We start from the raw sequence: 27,925 nt of genomic DNA, 5'->3' as shown, positions 1-27,925 counted from the left end.
TATTTTTGGGAATTAAGTTTGCAGCATTTTACAAATCTAGTCCCAGCCTGTGTAGTGGTTGTATTGCATCATAGGTACAGTTAGGCTGAGTAGTTCCAGAGAAAGACTCATTCATCCGTTTAATGGGAAGTTTGATGTTGTCCATACTGCATCAGTCAACAGAAATCATCTGAGATCTTCCCCTGTCTACCCTGTGTACCTGGCTCCATTCAGTCTGAAATGTGGATGATGAGCAGATGGTGTATTTACTTAGCTTAATCAGGGAAATGTATCTCTATTACATTTTACATAATGCATTATAGGGCACCACGGTGGGTGAGTGGTTAGCACCGTTGCCTCACAGCAAGAAGGGCCCAGGTTTGCAACCCGTCAGGAACCTTTCTGTGCGGAGTTTGCATGTTCTCCCTGTGCTTGTGTGGGTTTTCTCCAGGTACTCTGGTTTCCTCCGACAGTCCAAAAACATGTATGTCAGGTTGATTGGTGACTCTAAATTGCCCATAGGAGTGAGTGTGAGTGTGTGAGGTTGTTTGTCTCTATGTGGCCCTGTGATGGACTGGTGACCTGTCCAGGGTGTACCCTGTGACCCTGGTTAGGAATAAGCAGGTGTAGATAATGAATGGATGGATAATGCATTATATTTGTAAAACACCTATATTCTCCACCAATCTTTGGGCACAGAAATTGCTGGGGTTTAAGTACTGTTGGTTATGTTTATTGCAAAAAAAAATGAGGTGCAAAAACAGATAAAACAAACATACACATCACTTCAAATGTTCTGTTTTTTAAAAAAGTGGTTACATATTCTTGCTTTATATATGAGTTTATACAAAACTGTTAATTAAGAAAAGATGGACTGAAAATGTTTTTATTTCCAGAGGGAACAAGTAATAAGTAAGCTTTATAAAAAAATCAGTACATTCCATTAACAAATGGTGGCATTATGTTCTGCCTTTTTATGACCACATGATTTACCCGCATTATGAATGACAAGTAAGCACATACAGAACCACAGTAACGACACTCTGGTGCATTGCGTGAGCTGCAGTATGAAACCACTATAGAGTGATTTATAGTAGAGTATGCAAATCCATCAGATGCACATTTCAAAATGTATCACAATTTATGTTCAAAATACAGTCCATTTCTAAACATATTTGACCTATTTTTTTAGTGGTAACAAAGATATATTTACAGAGTGGTAATGGATTGCAAAAAACAGTCTTTGAAATGGTGTTAAATGTTGTCAAAGAACACACTTCTTGACTTTTCCTGGGTCACTTCCAAATCTGTTGAAAAAATGACATCTTTAATGTTTTTTCCTTTCACAGCATCACAGGTTATTTTATATACTGCACTATAATGAGTAATTGTATTTAACCCCTCACATTTTTGTAAATAGTTTATTACATCTTTTCATGTGACAACACTGAAGAAATGACACTTTACTACGATGTGAAGTAGTGAGTGTACAGCTTGTATAATTCAACACACAGCCATGGATGTCTAAACCGCTGGCAACAAAAGTGAGTTTAAGTGAAAATGTCCAAATTGGGCCCAATTAGCCATTTTCCCTCCCCAGTGTCATGTGACTCAGTGTTACATGTCTCAGATGTGAATGGGGAGCAGGTGTGTTAAATTTGGTCTTATCGCTCTCACTCTCTCTTACTGGAGGATCTGAAAAAAAAAGAATTGTTGCTCTGCATATAGATGGCCTAAGCTATAAGAAGATTGCCAAGACCCAAAAACTGAAACTCAACTGAACAGTTCATTTTGGGAACCATGAATGCCAACATGTACTGTGACATACTGATGCAGTTATACACTTTGCTACTTTACATTGTAGCAAAGTGTCATTTCTTCAGTGTTGTCACATGAAAAGATGTAATAAACTATTTACAAAAATGTGAGGGGTGTACTCACTTCTGTGAGATACTGTACATACTAACCGTGTACCTTGGCTTGAAAGTCACACCTCTGTGGATTTTCCAATATTGATGTTATGCACCTGAGATATTTATAAAATGTAATTAAGTTAATATTAATCACAAGAGAATTGACATGAAGAGAGTAGAGATATTTTATTCAGTGAATAATTAGTAATTTACTTTGTTTCATTATATACTTTGCATTTCCATTGTTGTTCACTGTATGAACAAGTAATCACTGGGTATGAGATTTGTACTGTACCTTGTCACAGGGCAAATCTGTGGCCTGGTACTGTAGCTTGGGCTTGGGTGCAACTGGTGGTTGGGTTTTCTCTGGTGACACTGCCAGATCATTTAGTTTGTCAAAAGATGCAGAGGCCTCAGCTCCATGCGCACCTGTTGCCTCCTTAATAGTGATTATGGAAGCACAGACTGAGGTTGTGTCCTCCACTTCTCCTCCAGCGGCAGAGTTGTAGTTGTGACTGGAACTGCTGAAGCCACTTACACTCTCTCCTGAGGACTCAGAGCTGTCCACTGGAGCAACGAGAAGAACTGATTATAAACATGACAAATGGACATGTGAACAAATGGGTGGGGAGATAGATTTGGAATAAAAATTAACCGAAGATCAATCAACATATTATCAATAAACCAATATCCATCCAACCAACCAACTGGTGGATTGTACATTGATCAATTGGCCACTCACACAATAAGTTCTGACTCCCACTCTCATGATCCAGGTCGTCCTCTAGAAGAGCTCCAGGAGGTGATGTGTAACCACCAAGGCCCCCTGTAGAAGCCCTCTGCTGTGGCCTACACAGATATGCCACAGGGGACAGGGAACCCCTTCCAGAGGAACAGGAGGAAGACGAACAGCTTCCTGAATCTACAGATTTTGGCCGCCCCCTTGGTAACCTGTCCGATCCTGCACATGATCCCTCAGAGGATAGCACCTTGTTATCTGCAGTAAGCAGGTGAGAGTAAATTTTATGGGGTGTGAAAGCAGAAATAGAAAACATAATACCTAATGACTAAAATGAAAGTAACAACTAAATAAACCAGTTACTGGTGGAATTTGTTTACCTCTTCCCATCAGTATATAGTTGACAGATCTGTCACTGATAGCTGCATCACTAGGTTGGATGTCCATGAAAGGCTTATTTCCAATACCCAGGAACACTCTCTCTTGCATACGGATCTCTTAAAAAAAAAAAAAAAAACTGTTACGAACTATATGCAAAAAACCTTTTGTATCAGTGTTGTTTCTTTTCTTCAGTGTATTTTCTGTCTTTTATCATAGTAAACAGAATCATCCAAAATTAATGAAAATGGAGTATTGTATCTGAAATACAAAGATCAGTGAAATGTGTTTATATCTGCACCCACAGTCCAGATGCATGTCAACACATAAAATCTATATAGGCTTAAAGTATTTTTATTGAAATTATTCAATAACACATATAATACTTGAATCCAGTCTACGGTCAGAGCACAGTCAGCATGTGTTTTTTTTTTTTTTTTTTTTTTTTTTTGTGTGTGTGTGTTTCTGTGTATTTTTCAATACCTCTGTTGTGTACTGCCTGCTCCCAGAGGATCCGCTCCAGGTCCTTTGTCCAGGCCTGCTTCACCTGGTGACTAACTGCTTGGAGAGTGTATGTGTCCTGGGTTTTCCGCTTTCTGAACCAGATCTCAAAACACAGGCCACTGTCACCGCTGTTTTGGGTCATGCCTATGTCTGATGTCTAAATACAAAGTCAGAGTAATGTAAGATGGCAGTTTCAAGCCTGGTGGTAGTGGTTCACTACAGACTGTTTCACAGCAGAAGGTTGCTGTTGAGATCTTATCTATTGTGTTAATGGGCTTTATGCTCAGCTGTTTTATACAGTACTCTAAATTACATAAAAGTAAGTTTAGTTATTTAGCTGATTCTGTACATGTCAAATTTATACAAATGCTTTTTAATTTGTCTCAATGTATTACAGCAGCTTTTTTTTGTGTCTAACATATACTGTATACTATTATGCTACTATGTTTAAATATATGTGTGGCATGCGATCAGAGGTTCAGGGCTGTCTCACCATGTGTGAGATTCTGAAATTATGACAGATACTGAATTTTTTTTTCCAAATGATGAGTAAACTTATGCAAGGAAAAAGTAGAGATCACTTTTACACACTTACACATTTGCAGCATGTGTAAGTGTGAAAGAAGGAAGTGTACTGACGTGTTACAAAGAGGAAGTGGACATACCAAGACATTATTTTGTTCATTGCAATACATTATGATGTGCATTTGTACATCACAAAGTTTTGTGTTTGTGCATAAATAGTATGTATACCTTGAATGACTGTTTGTAGATATATGTGTCATTTCCTACATCCGTCTTTTTGGTTTTGCTGAAGAGGATGAGTTCTTGAAATAGAAAAATGTGCCGGAAACATTTTTTCTTTCTGAATGTTACAAGGAACTCATCTTGGCGTATCAGCTGCCCCTGCTCCTTCAGATTTACCTACAGTAATCAAAAGGAGAACACCTGAGGGTCATGTATGGAAGTCGACAAAGTATGCTTCGGTTCTTCAAAAATAAAAAAATAAAAACTGAAAAATTAATTCAATATAATATGAAACAATCATGTTTTTCATGTACTCTTTCATTCAGTTCTTCCTACCCTGATTACTGAGTATTAACAGATTGATTAACTCAATTGAAAAAGCCAAATCCGAATGATAAATGTTTCTAAGAATACTACTCCTCTTACATTATTCTTTTTGGGTTGGATGCAGCAGTCTCACCTGTATCTATTTTCCTACTCTGCTTCCCCCATCTCAGGAGAGATTCCACTGGTCTTGGTCAATGATGGATCGTGCATGATTTAAATGAAACTTACATCACAGTGCTGGATGGCATCCATGGCCAACAGGTTGTTTCCATGACGGAGCTGGAAGTGGATGACCTCCAAGGCAGCCTTGACCTCAGCCATCTCTCTGGTTTGTTCTGGACCACATTCCCTCATCATGTCATGCAGCAGAAGGCTGTACTTACTGATGCGCTGCACGGGCTTCAGTAGGTAAGACCACAGGTCCATTTTATCCCCCAGCTTCAGCTGCTTTTGCTGAACAGGAGGAGACGGCAGTCAGTGACACTGCAGCAGTTTTAGAGATGTACTGATAAAGAGACAGTATCAGGATAATTTCAAAGCTGAATTGAAGAACAGAAAAATGTAGAGGAGCTCCATCAGCACTGAAAAGTTTATTTGTTAAGAAACATGGAGAAAACAATTTTACAAAACAGTATTTGATAATTTCTTTGTCTGTTCAATCCAATTTTGGTCCAGACTAATATTTTAATAACTATATGAGGGTTTTACCATGGTGATGTTAGAATTTTGTTTTGTTTTTGATTTGTGTTACAGAGCTGCAAACATGGCTTAGTCTTATTAAAACGTGCTTTTCTTTCTCCTCTTGTTTAAGAAAACCCATGTTGAGGTTTTATGCAAATGGTGGCTGACAGCTAGTTCTCACCTTGAAGAAAGCTTGTCCGTGATTGATGAGAAGACTGTCAGACTGTGGTTTGTTCTTGCTGTAAAGGGCATACAAAGCAAAGCTCTCTCTCTAAAATAAAAGGAATAAAGGCCATCATTGTTCAGCATTATCACAATCAGTAAACAAAAAAAAAGATTTCTTGGAAGCTACATGCCACATGTTCAATGTTAGGACCCATCTGGATCATATGATGTTAGTCAGTTACTATTTACCAAATTATGGTTAGGAAACCTTTACTTTGTATTATACAGACTCAATGTTGCAAAAACCCTGGTTGTGAAATCACACTCTTGACACACGCTAAACACACTCTTAAAGTGCATTACACTCACAGGAAATTCTTATTCAATACTTTTCCAATAATATAAGTAACACATACATGTCGCAGGAAGCAGCGTCCCACTCTAAAGGGTTCATTTGCGCAGCTCTCCAGTTCATTCAAAAAATGATGTCGGTGGAAGTCGTGAAGTTTTTCTAAGTTTCCAAAAATGCTTCCCTTCTGGCCCCGGAGATCCTGAGGGACGTCGGGCCTCTCCAGCTCAGGAAAGTAGTGTTCACGGACATAACCCAGAGCCTTCACATACTCCCGCTCTGTGGACAGCACCTCGTCCATTATCATTCTCAGTCTCCTGTTCCACATAGGAAATGAAAAATGAAAATGCAGCATTACTGATTTTATTAAAGCCCATAAATAAACCCGAGTGAGCTCTTGGTCATGCCAGGATTTGCATTACTTATCTGTGGATAGAGAAGCATTTTTTCATATCTTTTAAGAGGTGAAAAATTGTATCATAAATGTATGGATGCAAAGCTTTAAATTACACATAGGGGTACATTACTTACAAAGCATTGCTGCCATTGTTTTCTTCTGGTGTGAATAATGTCTCAAGGGTCCTTAAATTATTAGGGCTCTGGGTGGAGACCTTGCAGCATCCTTCACCCTCTTCTTTGTTACTGTCTCTTTCTGACTTGCAGCTCAGTTTATCTGACTGTAAACTGTTGTTGTGAAAAATGGGCAGATTTTGGTCCAGTGGCTGTGTCTGCCTCTCACAGTGTTTGTGTCTTACACTCAGAGGTGGAAAGTCAGAGGTGATTGTCAAATGAGACCTCATACATGATCCCTCACTTTGGGAACGACCCAGGGCTTTGTGTAAAGGAAAATCATCAGCCACTTCATTACAGTCTGTGATCCTCAGGTCCACCTCGCTGTGGTGCTCTCTTTGCCTCCATTTGTTTTCGGAATGACAGACACTGTTTTGAGAATAAACCGGAATTATGTTGTTATTTTTAATTAGTGCTTCAGGTAATTTCTGGACTGAGTATTCTCCTTTCTTGCACCCTGTTAAGTCAGGTTTTGCATGGTGGTTTATGCATGTAGCAGTACTTTCTGTTGCACTTTCTGAGGTACTGACTACATCTTTAGGAGAAGCTGGCTTCTGTGTCAGGGACTTTTCATTCTCCCCCACTTCACTCCTTTTGTTCTTCTCCATTACTCCATCTTCCCCTTGAAGGCTTGGAGATGTGGCTTGCTGGATCTGGTTCCTCTTTATGCCTTTTTTCTTCTGAATCTCCCGAAGACGTTGCCTGACTTCTTGGCACTGGATCCTGGCTGCATTCCACATCTTCATCGTTCCAGTGGTTGATGATCCCACAGTGCGGGCCTTAGCTTTCAGTGCCTGGAAGTGCAGGGTGGAGAATTCCATATCTAATCTTTCTTCATACATCTGAAGTGTGCTTACGGTCTGACCTGAGTAACACCCTTGCTCTACCTCCCCCAAGAAATGACTGCATTCTTTGCCCAGTGCAGATGCCTTGACAGTGTGAGAGAAAGAAAAGGAGTTTATCTTTTTAGATTTAAACACAAATCAGTTAGATCAAATAATATCAAATGGGTGAAAAAATACACAAACCTGATCGCAGAAGTGGTACATTTGTACCAGTGTGCTCAGTTCCTTGTACCTCTGTTCTGCCCGTAACATAAAATCATCCATTTTGGATTTGAAAGTGCTAACCAGAGTCCGGAAAATATCTGTTGCAGGACTGGAGTCACTGGTGCCAACAATCCCCTCTGCCTCTGTCACCAGGGTCATGGCATATTGTTGTTTCTCCTGCAATAGTTGATGACAGGCCAATAGAACTATTTCCTTCACCCCTTTTCTGCAAGTGCTTGATCATTTACTGCAGACATTTAAATAGTTTGGAGAGCATTTGGAGAGCAGGAGAAAAATGTTGGTATGTGAAGAGAAACACAGCCAAATAAGAAGAGGACTTTTTTTTTTTTAACCCCATTTGTTATATCACAGTATTACCTTAGACTCAGTGAGAAACTGCTCCAGTTGCTGCAAGGCCTTTTCAGTGCACACCAGGGTATCATCTGTTGTGAAAGAGTCCTTCAGCCTCTGTTCAGCTTCTGTATCAAACCATGTCCCAGCCTGTAAGACATGTTTTATTCAGTGTTTGTTCACAGCTTGACAAATCCTGACTGAAGTATTGTGTATCGTATTTTTGAAAAACAGTCAATGAAAATTAAGTGACACCAAAGTTGATTGTGTGAATAGACCAACAGAGCTGGTAGTACCCTGCTGATTTTGGTCTCCATCTCTCTGAGCCTAAAAAGAAACTCCATTTGCTGCAGTGACTCATTTGATCTCATCACCAGCATGTGGAGCTTCTCCTCCACCTGGTTGTACAGACTTGTTACCAACTCCAGAGCATCTCTGCAGGAAAAGAGAGCTAAATATTAACAGCATCAGCAAAGTTTTAGACAAGTTATCTTAGTATTATGGGAGAATATATTTGAAGTATCAGAAGTAAATGTATTTTGTTATTTTTTATATATTTATGTTATTTTGACATTTTGGTTTTAAAAAAGTGACTGTGCAGAAGCTTTTATTTGCAAAGTAACTAATGACTATAGCTGACTAAGCACAGAACTAGGATAAATGTATTTGAATAAAAAATATATAAATACCCCACCCAGCCCTGTGGGCATTCTTTTTCTCCTATAAACTCGGGTACTCTACCAGAGGCCTAGAAGCTTGAGGGTAATATGCAGTATCTTATCTCCTGTCTTATCTTAGTCTGTATCTGGAAGTTCCACAGGATCTTAGCCTGGTCGTTCTCAACCACCTTTGGGGGCATTTTCCATTTTGATCCTGGAACTTCCAGGCCATACTTCGCACAGATGTTTCTGTACACTATGCCGGCCACTTGGTTGTGGGGTTCCATGTGTGATGTGCCTACTACCATCTTACGTCCCGCTGTTATGTGCTGGATTGTCTCAGGGCATAAATGTTGTCATCCATCCATCCATCCATCCATCCATCCATCCATCCATCCATCCATCCATCCATCCATCCATCCATCCATCATCTATACCCACTTATTCCTATTTAGGGTCACAGGAAATCATCTGAAATATCATCTGATACCTGTAGTCCTCAGACTGTGGAAATCTGAACTCCTCTCTCCTCATTCTGGCCAGTACAGCCCCTCCTTCTCTTTGCAGAGTGACTAATCGAGTATCTTCTAGCACCTCTTTCATTGAAGCTTTCTGTTCCTGAATACATAACTGCACATCCTGTAGCACATGCAAAGTCAACATTTACACATACATCCAGAATGTGCAAAATACCACATATATGGTAGTATGCATGTGTGCATTTTACCTGGGCAGTGTCAATGTTTCTACTGCCATTTACTTTCTTGATGGCCTTCTGCAACAAGCTGTCTGCCCCTCGCAGGTCAGTCAGGAAAGAAACCAGTCTCTGAAACGAATTAAGTTCAAGGCTTAGGTGAGATTGGCAAATATGCACTGCTATGAAAACTGTAGGTAGTGGTTCTGTTGAGCCCAGTCACTACATAATCTGCCATCTGCTGACTAAAGTGAGCATCACAGGCAACACTTAACCAGATGTATTGAGACATATTTATTAGCTGCGCCTCAGACAAAGTAACAGTAGCTTATTGCACCTGACAATAAATTATACTGTTGAAAACTTGCTCTTGATCTTATCCAGTCTCTTTTGTAGGTGCCACAGGTACTGCATAAAGCTAGTCCCCAGGACTGTTTCCATTTCCAACATCAGAAGCTAAGGTGTCCAACCATTTTAAATTATGACCCCTTAAAACAAAGCTTTATCTGCTCGTTACCACTCATCACAGTCTGTTAAACCAGAGAATAGTGTGTCCTGCTCACTTTATTTTATTTACTGGCCTGAAGGTGTAAAATAACAAACTTAGCGGTTTCCTATATATTATATGACCTGTGATACACACTACATTGCATGACCAGTATAAAATATCTTTTCCCTGTTAACGATGACGGTCATTTATACTATAATAAATAGTTACATTTATCATTAAGATAAACTTAGGGACATTCCCTTTGGGACAAAATTATACCTCTACCCAAAGGCCAAAAGCCAAATGTGGCATTAAACAACAACAGAGTTAATTATGTGGTGTGGGTGTGTGCATAATAAGTTGTCCCCCGTGGGTGAACTGTGGTTAAATAGCCATCCCCTCTAAATCTACAGGAAAATCCTGAATTTTATCAAAGTTATTGTGGGATATGATACCACAACTGCATTGGTTCTGTAGGCACAATGAAGATTCAGTACCTGATGGAACTGCAACCAATCTATGTGGCTGTAAGGAAATGTGCCACCCATGTCAGATGTCAGCTGCGAAGCTTCCACAGTTTTGTTTAAGGCTTTTATAGAAGTCACCATGTCCATCTAATAGACAAAGACAAAGGCTTGGTAAGAAAAGATGAAAAAGTAGCAGTCATCTCAGATTCAACTAGAGTAAAAAAGACTGAAGGAGGACATGAAACTTTTGAAATGCTTTTCTGACCTGGATCCCTGGCTGTTTTTCAGGTCGTGGACAAGTGTCTTTGTCTATCAGCATCACAACACTGTGTACAGCATGAAGAGCTTGCTCCTGTAGCAGGTATTCAATAGCAGGTAATAGAACAAAAAGTAGAAAGGACGGTTATGTGTTTTGATTTAAGTAAGATTTGCCAAAACATCAGATGTCTGTACGGTCTATGTAGTTTCTTTAATTATCTGAAATAAAGAACTATGGCATCTGTCTGTTATGTGTTTGGATGAGTGCTGTGGTGCAGTGGTGTGTGTATGCATGTTTGTTGTTTCAACCTGAGCCATTAGCAGAGCTTTGTAGAGGTGAAATGGAGGAGGTTTCTTCCTGGCATTGATGACCATAGTCATTCCTAGCTCTTGAACCTCTTTCCTACAAAACAGGGCATATCGAAACATGTTTATTTAATCACATTGGAAAATGCATTATTCAAAGGCTTTTAAAGTTTACTTCCATCACTTTTCAAAGCTGTCTCTAACACCTGCCCACACATACACACACCCACATTTCACCACATATCATATTCCACATTTATGTCGCCTTTATACACCCCACTTAACGGCCTCTTCTTGGGTTACTGTTGTGTGAGCCTACATCAGGCATGGCTGCTTCTTCTAACAAGACACTGCATACCAGACAGTTGGCAGCCAGCCTGGTTATAAACTCTTGTAGTAGGAGTCTGGGGACAGAGGAAGGCCAAGCTATCTGGTAAAACATCTTTTTGAAGTTCAAATCTGTCCTTAAAGCAAATAACTAATACTTTTCAGTAGTTCACTGGCAGACCTTTGGGAGTTTGACTTTTGGCAGAAGGTCACAGCCAGTTTATGGTTAGACACTATACAAAATTCTGCTTAGAATACAGTACTGTGCAAAAGTATGAGGCATTAAAAACTAGGGATGGATACTGAGAGCCGGTATTAAACAAGCCTCAGGGCAAAATCTTGGAGGACCGCGATACCGATAAGCTCCAGCCTTAACGGGGGTGTTATCGGTATTGAAGTAGTCATGTTAATGTGCACGTTTAGGCCATGTGGTCAAATATCCATCACAGAAAACGAGACACCTCTCTTAGCACTTCAGTCTGACTACCTGACTGCTGTCTGTAAGCAAAGGACAGAGAGGCGTGGCTGTTGTTCACACACGTGACGTAGCTCACACTCGTGGCAGCAGCAAACACATCAACTCAAGGATGGGGGAGAGAGCTAACTTAGCGACAAGGTTTTGCATAAATGTTCCATACAAATGATGTTCCAAAATAAAGCAATTCATGTTCTAAATTTTTTTCTTCTCCTAAAAGTATCGATAAGAGCACCAATAGAGACTGATAAGCAGTATTGATGAGTAGTGGCATTGTTAAAATGTAAACGGTACCCATCCCTACTAAAAACACACAGGTGATCCTTTTAACATTAATGACATAGTTTTTCATTTAGCAGTTAACTTCATATGAAGTGCAGTAAAGGGAAGCAACCCAAAATCTAATCAGTATTTGCGGCACTCCCCTTTGCCCTTAAACCAGCAGCAGTTCTCTCTGGTTTGACCTGCACACAGTTTCCATCCATCAATCCATCTTATTGAGCTTATCTGGGGCCAGGTCCTGGGGTCAGCAGCCTAAGCAGGGATGCCCAGACTTCTTTTTCCCTGGACACTTCCTCCAGTTCTTCTGGGGGGACACCGAGGTATTCCCAGGCCAGCCGAGAGACATAGTGCCTCCAGTGTGTCCTGGGTCTTCCCCGGGACCTCCTCCCGGTGGGACATGCCCAGAACCAGATGCCCAAGCCACCTCAGCTGGCTCCTCTTGATGTGGAGGAGCAGCGGCTCCACTCCAAGCTCCTCCCGGGTGACCGAGCTCCTCACTCTATCTCTAAGGGAGTGCTCAGCCGCCCTGTGGAGGAAACTCATTTCGGCCGCTTGTATCCGAGATCTTGTCCTTTTGGTCATGACCCAAAGCTCATGACCATAGGTGAGAGTAGGAACATAGATTGACCGGTAAATGAGAGCTGAGCCGATTCTTCACCACAAGAGATGGAATCCTGTGGTGCCCAAAATGGACTCCCTCCGGCCCCTGGCTGTGGCTAGAAATTCTGTTCACAAAAAAAATGAACAGACCCGGCAAAGGGCAGCTCTGCTGGAGTCTAACATGCACATGGAACAGGTCTGACTTACTGCTGGCAATGCAAATCAAGGTCCTGCTCTGATTGTACACACTGGATAGCCCTTAGCAGAGGGCCCCAGGCCCCATACTCCCAGAGCCCCTCCCACAGGATGTCACGAGGGAAGCAGTCGAATGCCTTCTCCAAATCCACAAAGCACATGTGAACTAGTTTGGCAAACTCCCATGAACCCTCGAGCACCCTGAAGAGGGTATAGAGCTGGTCCAGTGTTCCATGACCGGGACGAAAACCGCATTGTTCCTCCTGGATCCAAGGTTCTACCACTGGCCAGATTCTCCTCTCCAGCACCCTGGCATAGATTTTTCCAGGGAGGCTGAGGATTGTGATCCCTCTATAGTATCCCTCGGGTCCCCTTTCTTAAAAAGTGGGACCACCACCCTCGTCTGCCAATCCAGGGGTACTGTCCCTGATCACCAAGCATGTTCTAGAGGCATATCAACCATGACAGCAGGACGGTTTGCCAGACTTTCCTCAGGGCCAACCGATGGTCCTCCTCCATGACCTCATCCAAACTTCTCCCAGACCCGAGTTTTTGCCTCTGCCACTGCCTGGGCTGCAGCATGTTTGGCCTGCCAGTACCTATCAGTTGCCTCAGGAGTCCCACAAGACAGCTAGATCTGATAGGACTCCTTCTTCTTCTTCTCTCTCTAGGACTCCTTGACGGCATCCCTTATCTCAGGTGTCCACCCCCGGGTTTGGGAATTGCCGCCACGACAGGCACCAGAAACCTTGCGACCACAGCTCTGGGCCTGTCGATGATGGAGGTGGAGAACATGGTCCATTCGGACTCAGTGAGGTGGGAGTTGAAGACCTCTTTGACAGAGGATTCGTCCAAACATTCCCATTAGATCCTCACAATACGTTTAGGTTTTGCAGAGTCCCGCTTCCTCCTCCACCAGTGGATCCAACTCACCACCAGCTGGTGATCAGTTGACAGCTCTGACCCTCTCTTCACCCGAGTGTCCAAGATGTATGGCTGAAGGTCAGATGACATAAACACAAAGTTGATCATCGACCTCCGGCCAAGGGTGTCCTGGTGCCATGTGCACTGATGGACACACTTATGCTTGAACATGGTGTCCATTATGGACAAACTGCAACTAGCACAGAAGTCCAACAACAGAACACCACTCAGGTTCAGATCGGGGAGACCATTCCTCCTAGTCATCTTCAGGTTTCACTGTCGCTGCCCATCTGAGTGTTGAAGTCCCCCAGCAGATTGATGGAGTCCCCAGTTGGAGAACCTCTCAGCACCCTTCCTAGAAACTCCAAAAAGGCTGGGTACTCTGTACTGCTGCTCGGTCCAAACAACAGTAAGAGACCTGTCTCTGACCCGAAGGCACAGGGAAGCAACCCTGTGGAGCTATAAGTAAGCCCACACCAGGCCGCTACCTCTCACTGCAGGCAACTCCAGAATAGAAGAGAGTCCAACCCCTCTCAAGGAGTTGGGTTCCAGTGCCCAGGCTGTGCTTTGAGGTGAGCCCGACTATCTCTAGGTGGTATTGCTCAACCTCCCGCACAAGCACAAGTTCCTTCCCCCTCAGCGAGGTGACATTCCATGTCCCTAGAGCCAGTTTCATAGTCCAAGGATCGGGTCGTCAAGACCCCTGCCTGCGACTTCTGCCCGATCCATATTGCACCGGCCCCTTGTAGATCCTCCTGCGGGTGGTAGGCCCACAGAAGGGCGGCCCCACGTCCTCATTTCGGGCTTTGCCTGTCTCCATACTGGCCAGATCTGGGGTCTGTGGAGGTCAGACCATCAGCTGCAGGACTTCTGGTTCTTCTTGCCCCTGAAAATAGTTCTTCATGAACTGTAATGGGTACTTTATGGGCCTGTTGTCCTGCACAGTGGGCTGCACAATGAACCTGATGGTGTTGTGTGACAAGAATCTAAAACATCTAAGCTGCCTAAAACTTTTGCAGTACTGTATATTGTTTTATTAATTGTAAAACAATAACTACTCAAGGGATAAAACATCAGAAATCAATTAGTCTGGATGCATTATATTTAGTCTACTTTGACTAAAGATAGTACCTTTAAAAGATGCTCTGCTGCCCTCTTCTGTTCAGAGATTTAATTACCAGCTATGCATTAAGCCAATAACTCTTTGCTGGGACACTGAGATCACCACTCCATAATAGATCAAACATTGCCCTAAAATACCATTCAGACCTCTTACATATTTTTTTCTATACATATAGACATAAAGCCTCATTTCTACTACCTTGGCATTGAATGTAGGTAGAGCAGTAATTCACAGATATTCTGGGCTGATACAAGAGGGGACATCCACTCCTTTCTGTCACCATGAACCTCCACCACTGCTCTGCCTGTCCTGTCCCTGCTGCCTGGGGACAAGCAAGGCAGACAAAACGTTAGCAAAATAGACCTTATTTTATATGAAGATGCAAAGATAATCACACTGTTAAGGCGCTAGGACAAGCAATGACACAGTTGCTTGTGACCTTACTTTTTGAGGTCAGGTGAGTTTTTGAACTCATGCAATCATTATGTCAAACTCAAGTAAGGTCAGTGTTTTTAATGAAAAGTGCCACCACAGTTTGACATTTTCATGAAGTGAAATACGAATGACATTTTCACACACACACACACACACTTAATTTCTCCAGAACAATTTAAATATGAAAATGCTAAATTCAGACTGATTAGTTCAAAGTACCTGGCAAACAAATGATGCCTAGTTTGAGCAGACCACTGATGCTTTTGAAGCTGGATCCTTCTGTTTGTGGAGAGTGAGGAGTGTCAGAACCTGCAGAAGGACGTTTAGCTTCTGGAGATAGTGGCTTGTTAAGCTCTGGGTTTTGTAGTGTGGGGTTTGATCCTTCTGTAGTGAACATAGTAAACACAAACATATTTTTCCCACCAAATAAGAACATAATACATCAAAATATAATTGATACAACTAGTTAGGAAGAGTTAAAAGTGTTTAAGTATGTTGTTTCTAATACATTTTTGTTAATCCATTAGTCTGTGCTGACCGATTTTCTGTAAACCATAAACTTTCTGTCCAGTGATAGTTGCCCTTTCATACAAACAGTGATTATTCAACTCATTAGCCATAACTCTGTCAGCATGGACCTACCCTTAAAAGCTACACAGCTGTGTACAGACAGCCTTTAAACATTGTGCATGAAAACTCAATAACAAAACACTGCGGTGGCCTAGCTACTAAGCCTGTTTTTGATTTCAGGCATCATAATTGGCCTCTCCTTTGAGCCAACAAAGCCTCGTCTGTGCTTTCTCTCTTTGCTACATTAATAGTCTGTGACAAGCATTTCTCCAGTCAAGATCTCAACATGTCCATCTGAGGGCATAAGGGTGTAAGCCATCGGGTGTTGGGGACACAGAAACCTCCTTCTTGCATGTTATGCTGTCTCTCTATATTAGAGGAATATTCTGCTCCTTCTTTTTACCCAATTATTTCAGGCTCCCCCTTTCACTGGGGTGCAGCACGCTATTTCCATTCACTCCCTCTGTCATGGGAATGATGTGAATGCAGCCCTAGTGCCAAAGAACCCAGACAGCAGTGGGAGCATCCCTGGAGGAAGATCACAGTCAATCCTGACCTTTGAACCATGTTTCTAAAGAGTCTTTATGAATTATGATCCTCAGTGGAGCATTCAGGGTCATGGTCAAGCTTCAGTCGGCCTGCATGACCTGAATGTTCAGCAGCCCCTCAAGCATTGAGCACCAATCATAACAAATGGCTTTGTGTGCAGCAATAACAATGTACAGACTGTGTGTGTGTGGGTGGAGGATAAGCAGAAAATCTCCAGAGAATAAAAGACTGTGACAGAATAAGTTTGAACAGTCAGTTGCTTACTCTGCTTACCTTTTTTGGGGGACTTTCCAGCCAATCCTTCTGGCTTGGGAAGCTCCTGAATTAAGCTGGTGATCATTTCAGGGCAAATATCGCTGTGGCTCCTGTTGTTGACCTTATAGAGAAGTGGACTCCCTGTTGGTGTTTCTGACACAGTGGACAGAGACCTCATCTTAACTTTGTGTTTTCCTGATGGTTTCACAACCTCTGCTTTCTCATGTGGTTTCATGTCACTCTCATGGTTTTCCAAGAACACATCTGATTCTGGATGTCCTCTAGCATTATGTCCTAATTGTTGGGGAATAAATTTTGTCTGAACTTTCTGACTGTCTCTCAAATCAGGGGCTGGTTTCAAGATCATGGGATCTTCCTTCATAAGGGTTACTGACTCAGAACTTGTAGGAAGGTCTTTAAGGTGAAACACAAGGTTTTCTGGTGCTGGTTCATAGCATGGTTTGTATTGGCAGATCTCATGACATATAGTTTCTTTACAGTGATTACAAATGTTTCCAGGTGCATTTCTTTGAGCTTCAGATTTACCCTTGGGTCTTAACCCCCCCTCTTCACAAAGGCCGACCTCCTCCAGGGCCGTCAGGAGGTCCGTACTTTCCCTCTCTAAAGTGACAGGGTTTCTCAGTGCTGCCAGGTAAGAGTCTCTGTATCTACACTTCATGTCCTGATCAGTGAGCTCCTGCCCCAGCTGCCTTTGATTGCATGGTGTACAAGGATCGTCTGCATATTGGAAGGTGTGTCCACAGAGAGCGTTGTTTCCAAGCGGCACAGGTGGAGGTGGTCTAACAGGTTTGAACAAAGCTGAATTGGATGGATTTGGATGGTTGTCTCTCTGTTTATCCACAAACTCCTTCCCTTTGGTAATATCCACCAGGTCTACATAATCACCCTCAATCTCTTGATAGTTACCACTGCCCCACATATTAGGAGAAACCCAACCCACAGGTTTGATTAAAGGTTTGCAACATGATTTGGGGATTCGTCTTTCATGTTCTGTTTTGACAAGTTTAGAAGAACAATTCACAGGTCTCAAAGATGCTGAGATCCTGTCTTTTGCATGGTAAGTCATTGCTTCCATTGGGAGTGTGGAGGAGTTAAAATGAGAAGCAACTGAGATCTGCTTTGGCTCAGGAGGAGCTTCCTGATAAGTGGGCATGATCTTAGGCTTGTCAAGAAACTCTGGAATGGCTATTTTGGCCCAGGGCAACTTTATTACTCCTTGATCTGTACAGAGCAAACAACATGACAGAGGAGCTCCATGGCGTCCTTCATTTATGTCCTGCAACCACTCTTCAGTGAAGATGCAGGAGTAAGAAGTCTCGGGCACAGGCGTCTCCTCCACTTCTCGACAGCCCTCTTCCAGAAGACTTTTGAGGACAATGCGTGCTGCTTGGTCCCCAAAAGGTTCCACCTGTAGATAGAAGTCTCCTGGACGCAGCAGCAGAGGGTTAACAGGTGCTAACTGGATAACAGTTTTGTCATGGAGACACAGAGGCCAGCCCTCACATCGGAAAACCACATCAGAGTAGCAAGCCTAGAAACATAACACAAGCATAAATAATTCAGTTTCTTCATCATTTCAGTAAATATCTATATTTATTTGCCTCTTATATACTTTGCAGTCAATTGTCTAAATATATTGTTACTTTGAATTTATTACTACTATAATTTGAAACAGGAATTTCAAGGACTTGTGATGCACATATAAAGAGCTGAATTACTGTATTTGCAGTATACACTAGGCGTTTTTATCTAAGTAACTGGATGTACAGATAATTATCACCTTATTAAGGTAATACAGAAGAAAACCTAAAAATGTGTCGGATTCTATATTTATACAGCTCGTCTGTCATGTATGCTTTTTAAGGAAGACTTATGTACATCTTTACTTAAAACAGACTTTGTAGATAGTGAGATTCCTGACTTTACATTTATCCCATGTCTCCACCCGATAATAATTTACTGTCATAAAGGAATGTGTCCCCACTGAACTGATGTAGTAACGTGTAAGCAGTGAGGAAGAACAAGCAGTTGTGTGCACCTAAAACTGCTAATACTCACACAAGCAGCCTGTTGGACGCTCTCCAGCAAGTGTTTTGAGGGGATGAGGAAGTCCAACAGACACTGCAATGCATCACCGTGGTAACGCTCCTCAATGGTGCGAAACAGCTGGCTGAGGACGATTGGTGCTGTGGCCTCAAATGGCAGAAAGAGGGCCGAGAGGGCGCTCTGGATTGATGAGTCCAGAGATTCTGGGTTCTAGAGGAAAGAGGTGGAGGTGAAGTGGAGCCCAGTGAGAAGAGGATTGTACGGTCTTAGTAGATAAATACTGAGAGGCTAGCTTGAATTTACTTCAGCACTTTTCTGTAGTATCCCAGCAACAAAACAATAAAAAAGTCCACCGATCAGTGGATCAGTGCACATTGAAATAATACAGTTTAACTTATTTACATTTAATTGATTCAAATTGAGAAAAATTTATTTATTTTAGTAGAAGTATAATTTTTCTAAGCTCAGCCAAAAACTAGAAATATTTGTTCTAAATAAATAAATATTCAACTGAAAAATATTGCAACAATACAGCCAGTGTGCATTACCATCCAGATATAGCATTGGTGCATAAATTAAGAAGGAGGTATGTGAACTGTACATTTTTTTCAAATAAGAATTGTATTTACCTTTTTGCCTAGGTGCATGAATTATGCTACATAAATAATCCATCAGTGATTGTCTTATCTCATGTAATTAATACAGCAGCTGTCATTCTGAAATCCTGATTTTTAGTAATTTAATAGTGTTGAATAGAGTGTCTTTGTTCAGCAACCTTATCTTTTTCTTATTTGACTTGTTTGAAATCTGTAATTATCATTTACGAACATATTCTATGTGCCTGTACATATGCTTATTTATATCAAAGGCTGAACCATCCTGCCAGCAATCTTGTGACTGGAAAATGGAAAATCAAATTCATTTGGTCATAGCTGATAGAATTCAAGTTCATAAAATATCACTTAAACAGGATACGTGAGCCACGGTCTGATTTTATTTTTATTAAAAGCTGTTATATTTACATTATATTACATGTAACATGGTGTGTTACATTTTAGTGTCGTCCAGCAGATGGCAGCATAGACATGAAAGTAAACTAAAGTAAGCCATGTTAAGTTAATTAGTTAGCTCGTTTCCAATAAACAGCTTGTTGAATAGAGGAAGACAGGCTAATGCTAATGTTAATGTAAATTAATGAATGCTATGTTCACACGGTAAATAAGTGGAAATACCTGGAATAGGTAGCTGAAGGGCTTATTGTGAGACGACAGGGTGGATGAACATTTTAACTTACTAACACTTATGACAGCAATACGTCTAGACTGCTAACCCTGAACCAGTTAAACAACTTACAAGGCTCACTCATATGTGGTTAGTTTCCCCATAATTTTCAGTGTCAGTCATCCTCCCCCAAGATAAATGTGGCTTAAAAGACTCCATTGTTCCTTCTCAAACAACCCAATAATGACCAGTTCTTAACAGCAAAGCAAACAACAAAAGTCTTTCCTCTGAAAAGAAATAATGATAATGCTTTGATTTATTAGTTCTCAGGCATATAAAAATCCCTTATTTCTGGTTTTAGACTCAGCAAGTGAAGAAGCACATGGTTTCAACACAAGTGGCTATAAAGAAACGACTGTTTGAAATGACACAGTGGATAAGTTACTGGCAGGAGGAAATTCAGCTACACACAAAAAATATTCAGATGAGAAGTATTTTTGTTGAAATAGCCAAACTGTGAGCAAGAATTTGAGGAGGTGATGATTTCAAATGTAAAACAGACAGTGCAGCTTCAGCCTGATGATGCAAGATGCAATGTTAAGGAATTATTCCATTTATTATGATTCGGCATAGGTCAGATATGAATGTCTGCACAAAATATAGCAATAGTCCAAAGTTTCACTAACAACTAAATGTCAGCCTCATGGCTCCAACAGTGATTTCTGATTAAAATCTCCAGGACCTCATATATAGGATACAGATTTACAGTACTTCATATTATGCTTTGATTTTATTCCCTCATCTAGCGCATGTAGAATATTATTGAATTATAAAATGATTTTCTTAGTCAAATAAATGTCTCTAATGGAAAAACATTCATATTATGTTGGCAACTAAAAATAAGAATTTGACACCTATTTTGGATCTGGACAAGCATAGCCACTAACCAGCAGGCATGCTATTCATACAGTCACTTCACAGTACCCTGTTGTGTTAATCTCCCAGCCCCACAAAGGACTCTATTTTTAGCCCCTTCCTCATTTAGCTTGATGGTCTGACCAAGACCAGAGACTGGCCCAGGATAAACACAAGTGCAGCAGTTTAAAAGACTTCAGGATGGTTAGCACTGGGACTGTGCTGATCGTTTGCTAATTACTTATCTGAGCAACTTGGACATTGAACACTGGGAACAAAGGACAGAAAATTTCAGGCTTTGTTTCTACGATTCACTGATTATTTCAATACAATTGTTCAGTCTTTGCATTCATCACTGCAAAGATGTAAATCATGAAGTGTTGGAGGTAAATCAATATCAGTATTTGAGCACTTACAGTAGTCCCAGTCTCTGTAATTCTTGTAGACACTGCAGTAGAAAGGAATGCTTCATTTTTCTGATTGTGCACATCTGTCACAATAGATTAGGAAATGGAAACTGAATACCTTCGAGGTTGGCTCTTGAATGGTAATGCATCACAGCTGTTTTGGACTCAGTACAGCCATTTAGTGTTTGGTTCTAGTGTATTTCTCAAAGCTGATGGTAAACCTCAGGTCATATCTAATTAAACACAGTGGTTGTCTGTGAAGTTACTGTACTGGGCTGAGAAATTCCCTGGTTGCAAGTTTTATTTGAGTCAATACAGTTTGGCATCTGTGCTGCTACTAATGTACCGTAGCTGTACAGGTTTCACTGATGAGTCCAGATATTTATTAGACCACGTCCACTCTTCTGTAATCTTACATTATATAAATGTATTCAGCCTTAAACTGATATCTTAGTGACTTATTACTGTATCATAACATTAGTCCAACATCTTTTGAGATGAAAACCTCTTTTTGTTTACACCCTGGTTAAAATGCCAATAATGCCAAGAATAATAACATTTTTCTAACAAAGAAGGTTAAAAGCATGAGACATTTCTCCCTGACTGGAAGTCCACTCTGTAGGTGGTTTGGCTAATAATATTCATATGAGTGAGACTAAGCATAGCTCAGCTGGACTCAGCTCCTACAGACAAGCCAGCCAAATGGACTGAGGGTAAGGAGGTTGGCTGCCAGTCTCCTGTATCTCACTACATCTCACAAACTGCTAGACAACATGCAAACAGGCCTGAGCTGTGAAAGGTACAGAATGACTGTGTATGATTCAAAGCAAAATTGTGTCCCAAATAAGTTTGGTATTTGAAAATGTTAATTGTAACAATAATGATAATCACAGTCGTAGTTATGGTCATAGACGACTGATAGCAGTCCTTTTGGATCACAGCTCTCCTGGTTGAAACGTGTTATAGCTACGCACTTGCACAACTCGGTAAGCTTCTACTTTTGGTATATTAAAAACACCCACAGAAAACACTTCCAATTACTTCATTGTCCTTTGTCCACATGATTTTGATTTATCTTGTTATTCTGCGTGTTGTACAAAATATTATTCACTGTGATGACATTTGCTTATTCAGGATATTTGTGTCCTCTCAGTATCACGGCTCTCCTAATTTATACTAGTAACAGAAAACTACTTTGGATACTCACTGGTGGTGACATAAGAGAATATGATGTATAAAATATAACATACAGCATCTTGCTTTCGCTACCTTAAACAGAGACACAGATTTGCTACTTTTTTCTTTTATATTTTACCTTCTCAGACAATAGGAAGCCTTCAATTAAGCTTCAATCCTGAATCTTCATCTTAGCCATCAGAGACTGTGGGCTTTCATTGATGTCCGCTGACAGCCACATTCCTCTGCCTCCTCTTACACACATTCAAGACAAGGGGATTCCCTCTCTGCCCACTATTGTCCAATGTAGCCTCTAAAAGCAGCTTCAGTTTTCAACAAAGATCATTGTTTAACCTGAATTGGCATGCTGCTGTGGATTGGCATTTGCTGTAAAGCTTCAAGCTTTCTTTGTCTTCATTTAGGGCCCCGAGGAGGTATTGCAGTGTTGAGTATTAAGCAAGTAATTACAGGTCTCTCTATATCGCCTTGGGCTTTGGCCAAAGAACTCAGATCCCAGCCACAGTATAAACAAACTGTCAAGGTGTGTAATACACAGTGTGTATCTGTATCATCAGCCAAAAAGGGTCAAAAGATTTGTGAAGGCAAGCTGACCAGAATGTCATTGCAAAGAAGATTAACTTCACCTAAATGGACAGAGCTCTTGACATGCTGAAAGGATTTGTTGATAGCTCTTTCTTGACTGATCCTCACATTTTACCTGAAAATGGATTGTGGATTGTCACATTACCTCCAGGCTAAAACCAAAACATAAGCAGAAATGACAGCTAAGTTAAGACCTGCCAGTAAACCCTGACTACTGCCTGAGTTCTAGATGTATGGATATGCAGATGGATCCAAGAGCCTCAGATGACACACTGCCAGCTCAGCCAAAACAAAAGACCATCACAGCGTGGATACAGAGGGCTGATGGGATATGACCTCCAACAACACAAAATGTTGTCATAGGCAGAACATATATAGGCACAATGTGAATCTCAAGCGAACATGTCCACGTGCGGATTTCATCTTACTTTCTCTTGACTTGTGGTCAAAATAACTAGATACTAGATACATGTATATCTACAGTGTATACTCTGCTGGAACTGGTTTCACACAAGATGTTGAGTCAAACCATAAACATGACCATAGTCATAGAAATGGTCACGTCATGATCAGAATCATGTAACCACTAGAGTACCTCGGTTACTCCCTATCCTTCTCCAACTTCTTCTTCTTAATTAGTTGGTATCTTCTCTTTGGAAATGAAACTGTGTCTGTGTTTGATCCATTCTTGTTAAACAGAATACATGGGCACTCCATTCAGCTAAACCATCTTAGCCAATCAAATAGGCCCAAAGAAACAAAATGCCTACATCATTTAGTAGAGTTGATTCTGTCAAAAGCAAACACAGTGTGTTTGATGGAAAACAGACCTTTAATCTGGGAGGGTATCCATCATTCGTTCTTTCATTTTGTAGTTCAGAAGAACTCAAGCTATGTGTGTAAAATGAAGACAGAAGGTAAATACTGTGTCATGTTTCTGATTTGGGATTTTAAAATCCATGGGTGAGCTGAGATTTGATTTCACAAGTGACTCATTAATCGACTCTGAGCTGTGAATAATGAACAATGGATGTTTAGTTTGAAATAATCTATCATCTAACCTGAAAGTCTCAAGTCAACATGGCTGTAGAGAGTCATCCTGAAAATATTTGCCTTTGTAGAACAAGGAACCAAGTAAGTCTGAATCTGATATAAATCTCAGCTGTTGTCTGTTTTGAAATCAAGAACACTGACTCACATCTGCTTTTCATGGCAACCATGTGTATGAAATGTACCATTTAGAAAACTGTGTTTCAAAGCAATGCCTGCATCTACTTGAGAGGGTACAGTTTTTTTGAGATTCACCTAAAAGACCAAACGACAAACAAAAGCCAGGATCAGACAGGTGTATACTTTAAAAAGTTGCCATATGTCTGATTAGATTATTGTCAAGGAAGTACATCTGGGTTTGTAGTACTACTGTACTGTAAAATATCAAAACCCCAGATGGATTGCTGAAAACATACATGTACATTTTATTCTGACATGAACAATTGAAAAGTGCAGATTCAATTTATTTATTTATTTATTTTTTTTTTTTGGAAAGTCTCCATTACTGAATCATAACCAACCGCTCCCATTTAACATGACCAAACAAAGTTTTCTGGATCTGAAGCTGGTTTCCCAAAGCTTGCAGTCTGACAAAGCATCAGAAATGCAATTCTAGCTGGTTTGTTTTTTAAGACCACCACACACTATGCATTTTCCTAATGTGTATTTAATTTACAATTTACTTGAAGTACTAGTAAAAGAAGAGAAGTTCATTAAATTTGTCAGCATGTGAGTGTGTTTATGGTTTGCACTTGCTGCTTTATTCGTTGAGTCCAAACGAATGTACAACTGAGAGGGCAACAGCAGTCAACATTTGAAAAAATGCAAGAATATTTAATGGTGAGGTTTAATTGCAAAATTACAAGATTGAGTCTTTGTGCGACATGTATGACAATAGAGCCTTATCATAGTGTTGTTGAGCTAGTTTAAAACTTAAACAGGCAGAAACATATTCTTATGACAGCAGAATGATGCATCATGACTCCTGAATTATATTATTATTCTGATATCCTGCAAAAGTCACAGTATGACAGTAACTTTAACGAAATAAGGAAATACCTTTTTTTGTTATTTCCTTACTACACACTAAAACAGACTCACAGGCAGCCTTTAGCCACACAGATATTTGCCCCCCCAGCAATTGGCAATGTCTTTGTTTTGAAAATACGGTGCAACGTTTCTGTTGAGTTTGACCCACTTCTGTGACATTGAGATAAACACACTGAAAACACAGTTCACAGCTCCGGGACAACTCTCAGATCTTTGATTTGCTGACTAAAGCAAAATGAAAGTCAATTGGCTCACACAGCTCCACAGAGCAAATGTGTGCAATTATTCATATTTTCTCCATAAATCATAAGGGGTTATTGTTTTGGATTTTCCTTGTCTGCCTCTTTTGGGATATGGCGAAATCACAGCAATAAAAACAGTGGGAGAGAGCACTGCCAAAGGGAGCACAGACGATATTATTGTGAAGATGTGATGTCTTGTTACAAGCAGCAGAGGCTGTCACATGGCTATTAAAAAGAGAGCCTTGACCCTGTAAAGCCAGCCCAGTATGGACACCAGCCAATTAAAATGTGTTTTAAACAGTTGATAGATTAAGGTACTGTACATGTGACCTACTTTTGCTGAGTGGTTGAAAATGCTCTGTAACTGATGAACATTTCAGCTGATAATACAAGCCAAGTATGAAATATTCTGTGCTCCTGACTCACAGAGCCTGTAACAGTGGATTAAATGACTGTGTGTATGTGTAACAAGGTTGCTTGTTTTGGTGTACCCACAGAGAATTATTACCCAATTCTGCAGTTTCCCTCAGCTCTGTGAAACTTTTCTTTCTGAACATCTTTCAGCGCATTGTTTTGGTTTGACAGCCCACAACTTAACTGTTTTACTTCTGTCTCACTGCTTTCTTCTTAGATGCAGCTAGCAGGTTGTTTTTTTAGAACAAAAGCTCAAATAAATTCTCTTTACACTACCAAAAGAAAAAAAACAGCTACTAGGCAGTGAACAGCCAGAACCAGGTCTTTGTTATCAGGAGCTAAATAGAGCTAAAAGGAGAATGAATGTTGGATTTATATTTGTCAGGTGGACACAACACACCACATGAATGCTAATTTTACTCTTTTTTTTTTCTTGGATGTGTAAAAATTAGCTACCACATTTACTGTATCAGTTTTCTAAAGACGAATGCTGAGTTTCTGCCTTGCTGCCCCGGGTAAACCAAAAGCAAATGAATTTTAGATTTAAAACCATGTTTCATTGCTAACAAGAAGAGCATAACCAAAGACGCCAGCCTTGCTAATGGCAGTTTGACCATTTTGGATGATTCACTGAAACACCTACTTAGCTCAAACATGTTTTGGCAAGACAAGTCACACAAAATCCCAAACCCAGGCATAACCTTCATACGGGCTTTTGGATTATTTGCATTAACTTTGAATAAATTTTAAATACTCCAGCAGATGCAAAGCTACACTGCACCATGTTTTCACACACAGAGAACGAAAAAACATGCAGTTTTAAGGCCTTAAGAACATGCTTGACCTTGTTGGTGAATGAATGACTGTTGTTTCTCCTTGTCACACAGTAACTAAATGCAGAAGAATAAACACTGGCAAGCTAGGGGTCTGTGGTTTGTATTACTGTTGAGTGTTTACACAAGATAGTAATTCCTGGTCATGCATAGTGTAGTAATATAATCATTTTTAGACTTTGCAGGCTCACAGTTGCAAATTGAAGGGTGGTCACAGAGGACAATATCAGTCATGCAGTAAGTAAAACAAACTTGCTCAGGTTGCAAAAGCTGGTCAGACAAGTGCTGGAATGGATGTGGCAGGAGGACAAAGTACAGTGGTGGCCATGATGAGCAGCCATGTGTGGACTTCTTAAACTGTCTTTCTGTAAAACTATCATTTATCTTGCATGCTTGGACAGATGTTATGAGTCTGACTCGCTTTCCATAAAAAGAAGGACAAATAAATAGAAAGCTAAACATCTATTCAACAAGTGTTGTTCTAGCCAGTCGCTGAGAGTATAACATAAATATGATCTTTATCTACATTTATCCTTAAAACCTGTTTGTCACAGTTTAAACATTTCCCATCTTGTGGCTCAGTCAGTGTCGTTTATTAGTTTCTGTTGTGACTGGAATTATACCATTTCCGGTCACTAAATCTCTGTGGTTTGAACTTTTCACAGGAATTCCATTATATGCACATGCAAAGTAGTGAGATAATTTATACATTGAAACACTCTTCAAACTGAAGTATGTGCGCCATCTGCATCAATTAAGTCTTAATCAAAGGACATAAAGGAGCAAAACAACAGACAATGTGCCTCTGTCTGTCACTCTTTTTGTCAGCATGCACACACTTAAAAAGCTTTTGATGCTGTTGATGTGAAACAGTCCCACCAACGGTGCTGAGGATAACAAAAAGTTTGAAGAGTGCAGTGCCATGAGCTTTGTGCTGCCTTTGTGTGCCACTAAGATAAAGCTTCATTAAAAAAAAAAGCAGAGGAATGTGTATTAATACTGTGCAGAGTATCATGCAACTGAACTTTACTTGTTTTGTGTATGAACTCAGCTTCTAACAGGCTTCTAAAATTTCTAACCTCTATACTGGCAAAGCTACAGAGAAAAATAAAGTCACTTGACCAAACCAGAAACTCATGCGCTCTGTTACTGGGTCACTGGAGCACTTTAACTCTGCAACCAGAAAGCAAAACCAGACAAGAATGACAACCATAAGTAAAGCTTGATATTACTTTACCATCTTTGCAGGAGTTTCTCCTCTATCAGGCAGAAAGATTTTTTCATTTTTGCTCCTGATAATCCTCTCCAGACAGCCTCCCTGGGCTCTGTGCTAAGATACCTGCCATGTTTAGTGCATCAAAAACAGAAGTTGGCGGAGTATTTCCACAAGACAGTGATTTGTCTTGATCGAAAAGTAACTAAAGTCATTTCCATTCTGAGTGTAGCACAGAAAGCAGCAAACTGTAAAACTGCCTGTTGATCCGCCTCTTTTACGTCCCTTTTGCTACTTGGCTGCTCTGAATGTTTGGGGTGAGAAAGAGTGGGAAGGAGGGAAGGAGAGAGAAGCTGGGAGGGGGAGGAGTAAA

General features: G+C 40.7%; 1 protein-coding gene across 3 annotated transcripts; it reads right to left on the bottom strand.

The window, feature by feature from the left end:
• Nucleotides 1–696: 696 nt before the first annotated feature.
• Nucleotides 697–27,872, bottom strand: quob (quattro b). 3 transcript variants are annotated; one of them, XM_026306851.1, is made up of 24 exons: nucleotides 27,577–27,872; nucleotides 18,441–18,638; nucleotides 16,380–17,913; nucleotides 15,207–15,371; nucleotides 14,751–14,874; nucleotides 10,630–10,723; nucleotides 10,328–10,414; nucleotides 10,093–10,209; nucleotides 9,139–9,237; nucleotides 8,902–9,050; nucleotides 8,049–8,187; nucleotides 7,780–7,902; nucleotides 7,381–7,578; nucleotides 6,314–7,281; nucleotides 5,850–6,099; nucleotides 5,450–5,539; nucleotides 4,816–5,040; nucleotides 4,267–4,437; nucleotides 3,493–3,670; nucleotides 3,012–3,128; nucleotides 2,635–2,889; nucleotides 2,188–2,459; nucleotides 1,947–2,005; nucleotides 697–1,286 (listed from the first exon to the last, which is right to left on the bottom strand). In XM_026306851.1, exons 1-23 carry the CDS (start codon nucleotides 27,577–27,579, stop codon nucleotides 1,967–1,969), a joined length of 5,595 nt encoding a protein of 1,864 aa, XP_026162636.1. In that variant the 5' UTR covers nucleotides 27,580–27,872; the 3' UTR covers nucleotides 697–1,286; nucleotides 1,947–1,966. The 3 variants fall into 3 exon arrangements, with proteins under 3 accessions (XP_026162636.1, XP_026162637.1, XP_026162638.1); XM_026306852.1 differs by having other exon boundaries at nucleotides 1,954–2,005; XM_026306853.1 differs by having other exon boundaries at nucleotides 15,207–15,266.
• Between the last annotated feature and the right edge of the window lie 53 nt (nucleotides 27,873–27,925).

Source organism: Mastacembelus armatus, chromosome 5, assembly GCF_900324485.2.
Source record: "Mastacembelus armatus chromosome 5, fMasArm1.2, whole genome shotgun sequence".
NCBI lineage: Eukaryota > Metazoa > Chordata > Actinopteri > Synbranchiformes > Mastacembelidae > Mastacembelus > Mastacembelus armatus.
Note: the sequence above shows the minus strand (reverse complement) of the source record. Positions and strands in the feature narration are given on the sequence as shown.

Excerpts from the sequence above, each read along its gene's own strand:
- quob (XM_026306851.1), bottom strand. Across the intron at positions 5,041-5,449 it reads ACGGACAAGCTTTCTTCAAG|CAAAAGCAGCTGAAGCTGGG; the intron begins GTGAGAACTAGC and ends CCTCCTGTTCAG. Across the intron at positions 4,438-4,815 it reads ATGCCATCCAGCACTGTGAT|GTAAATCTGAAGGAGCAGGG; the intron begins GTAAGTTTCATT and ends TGATTACTGTAG.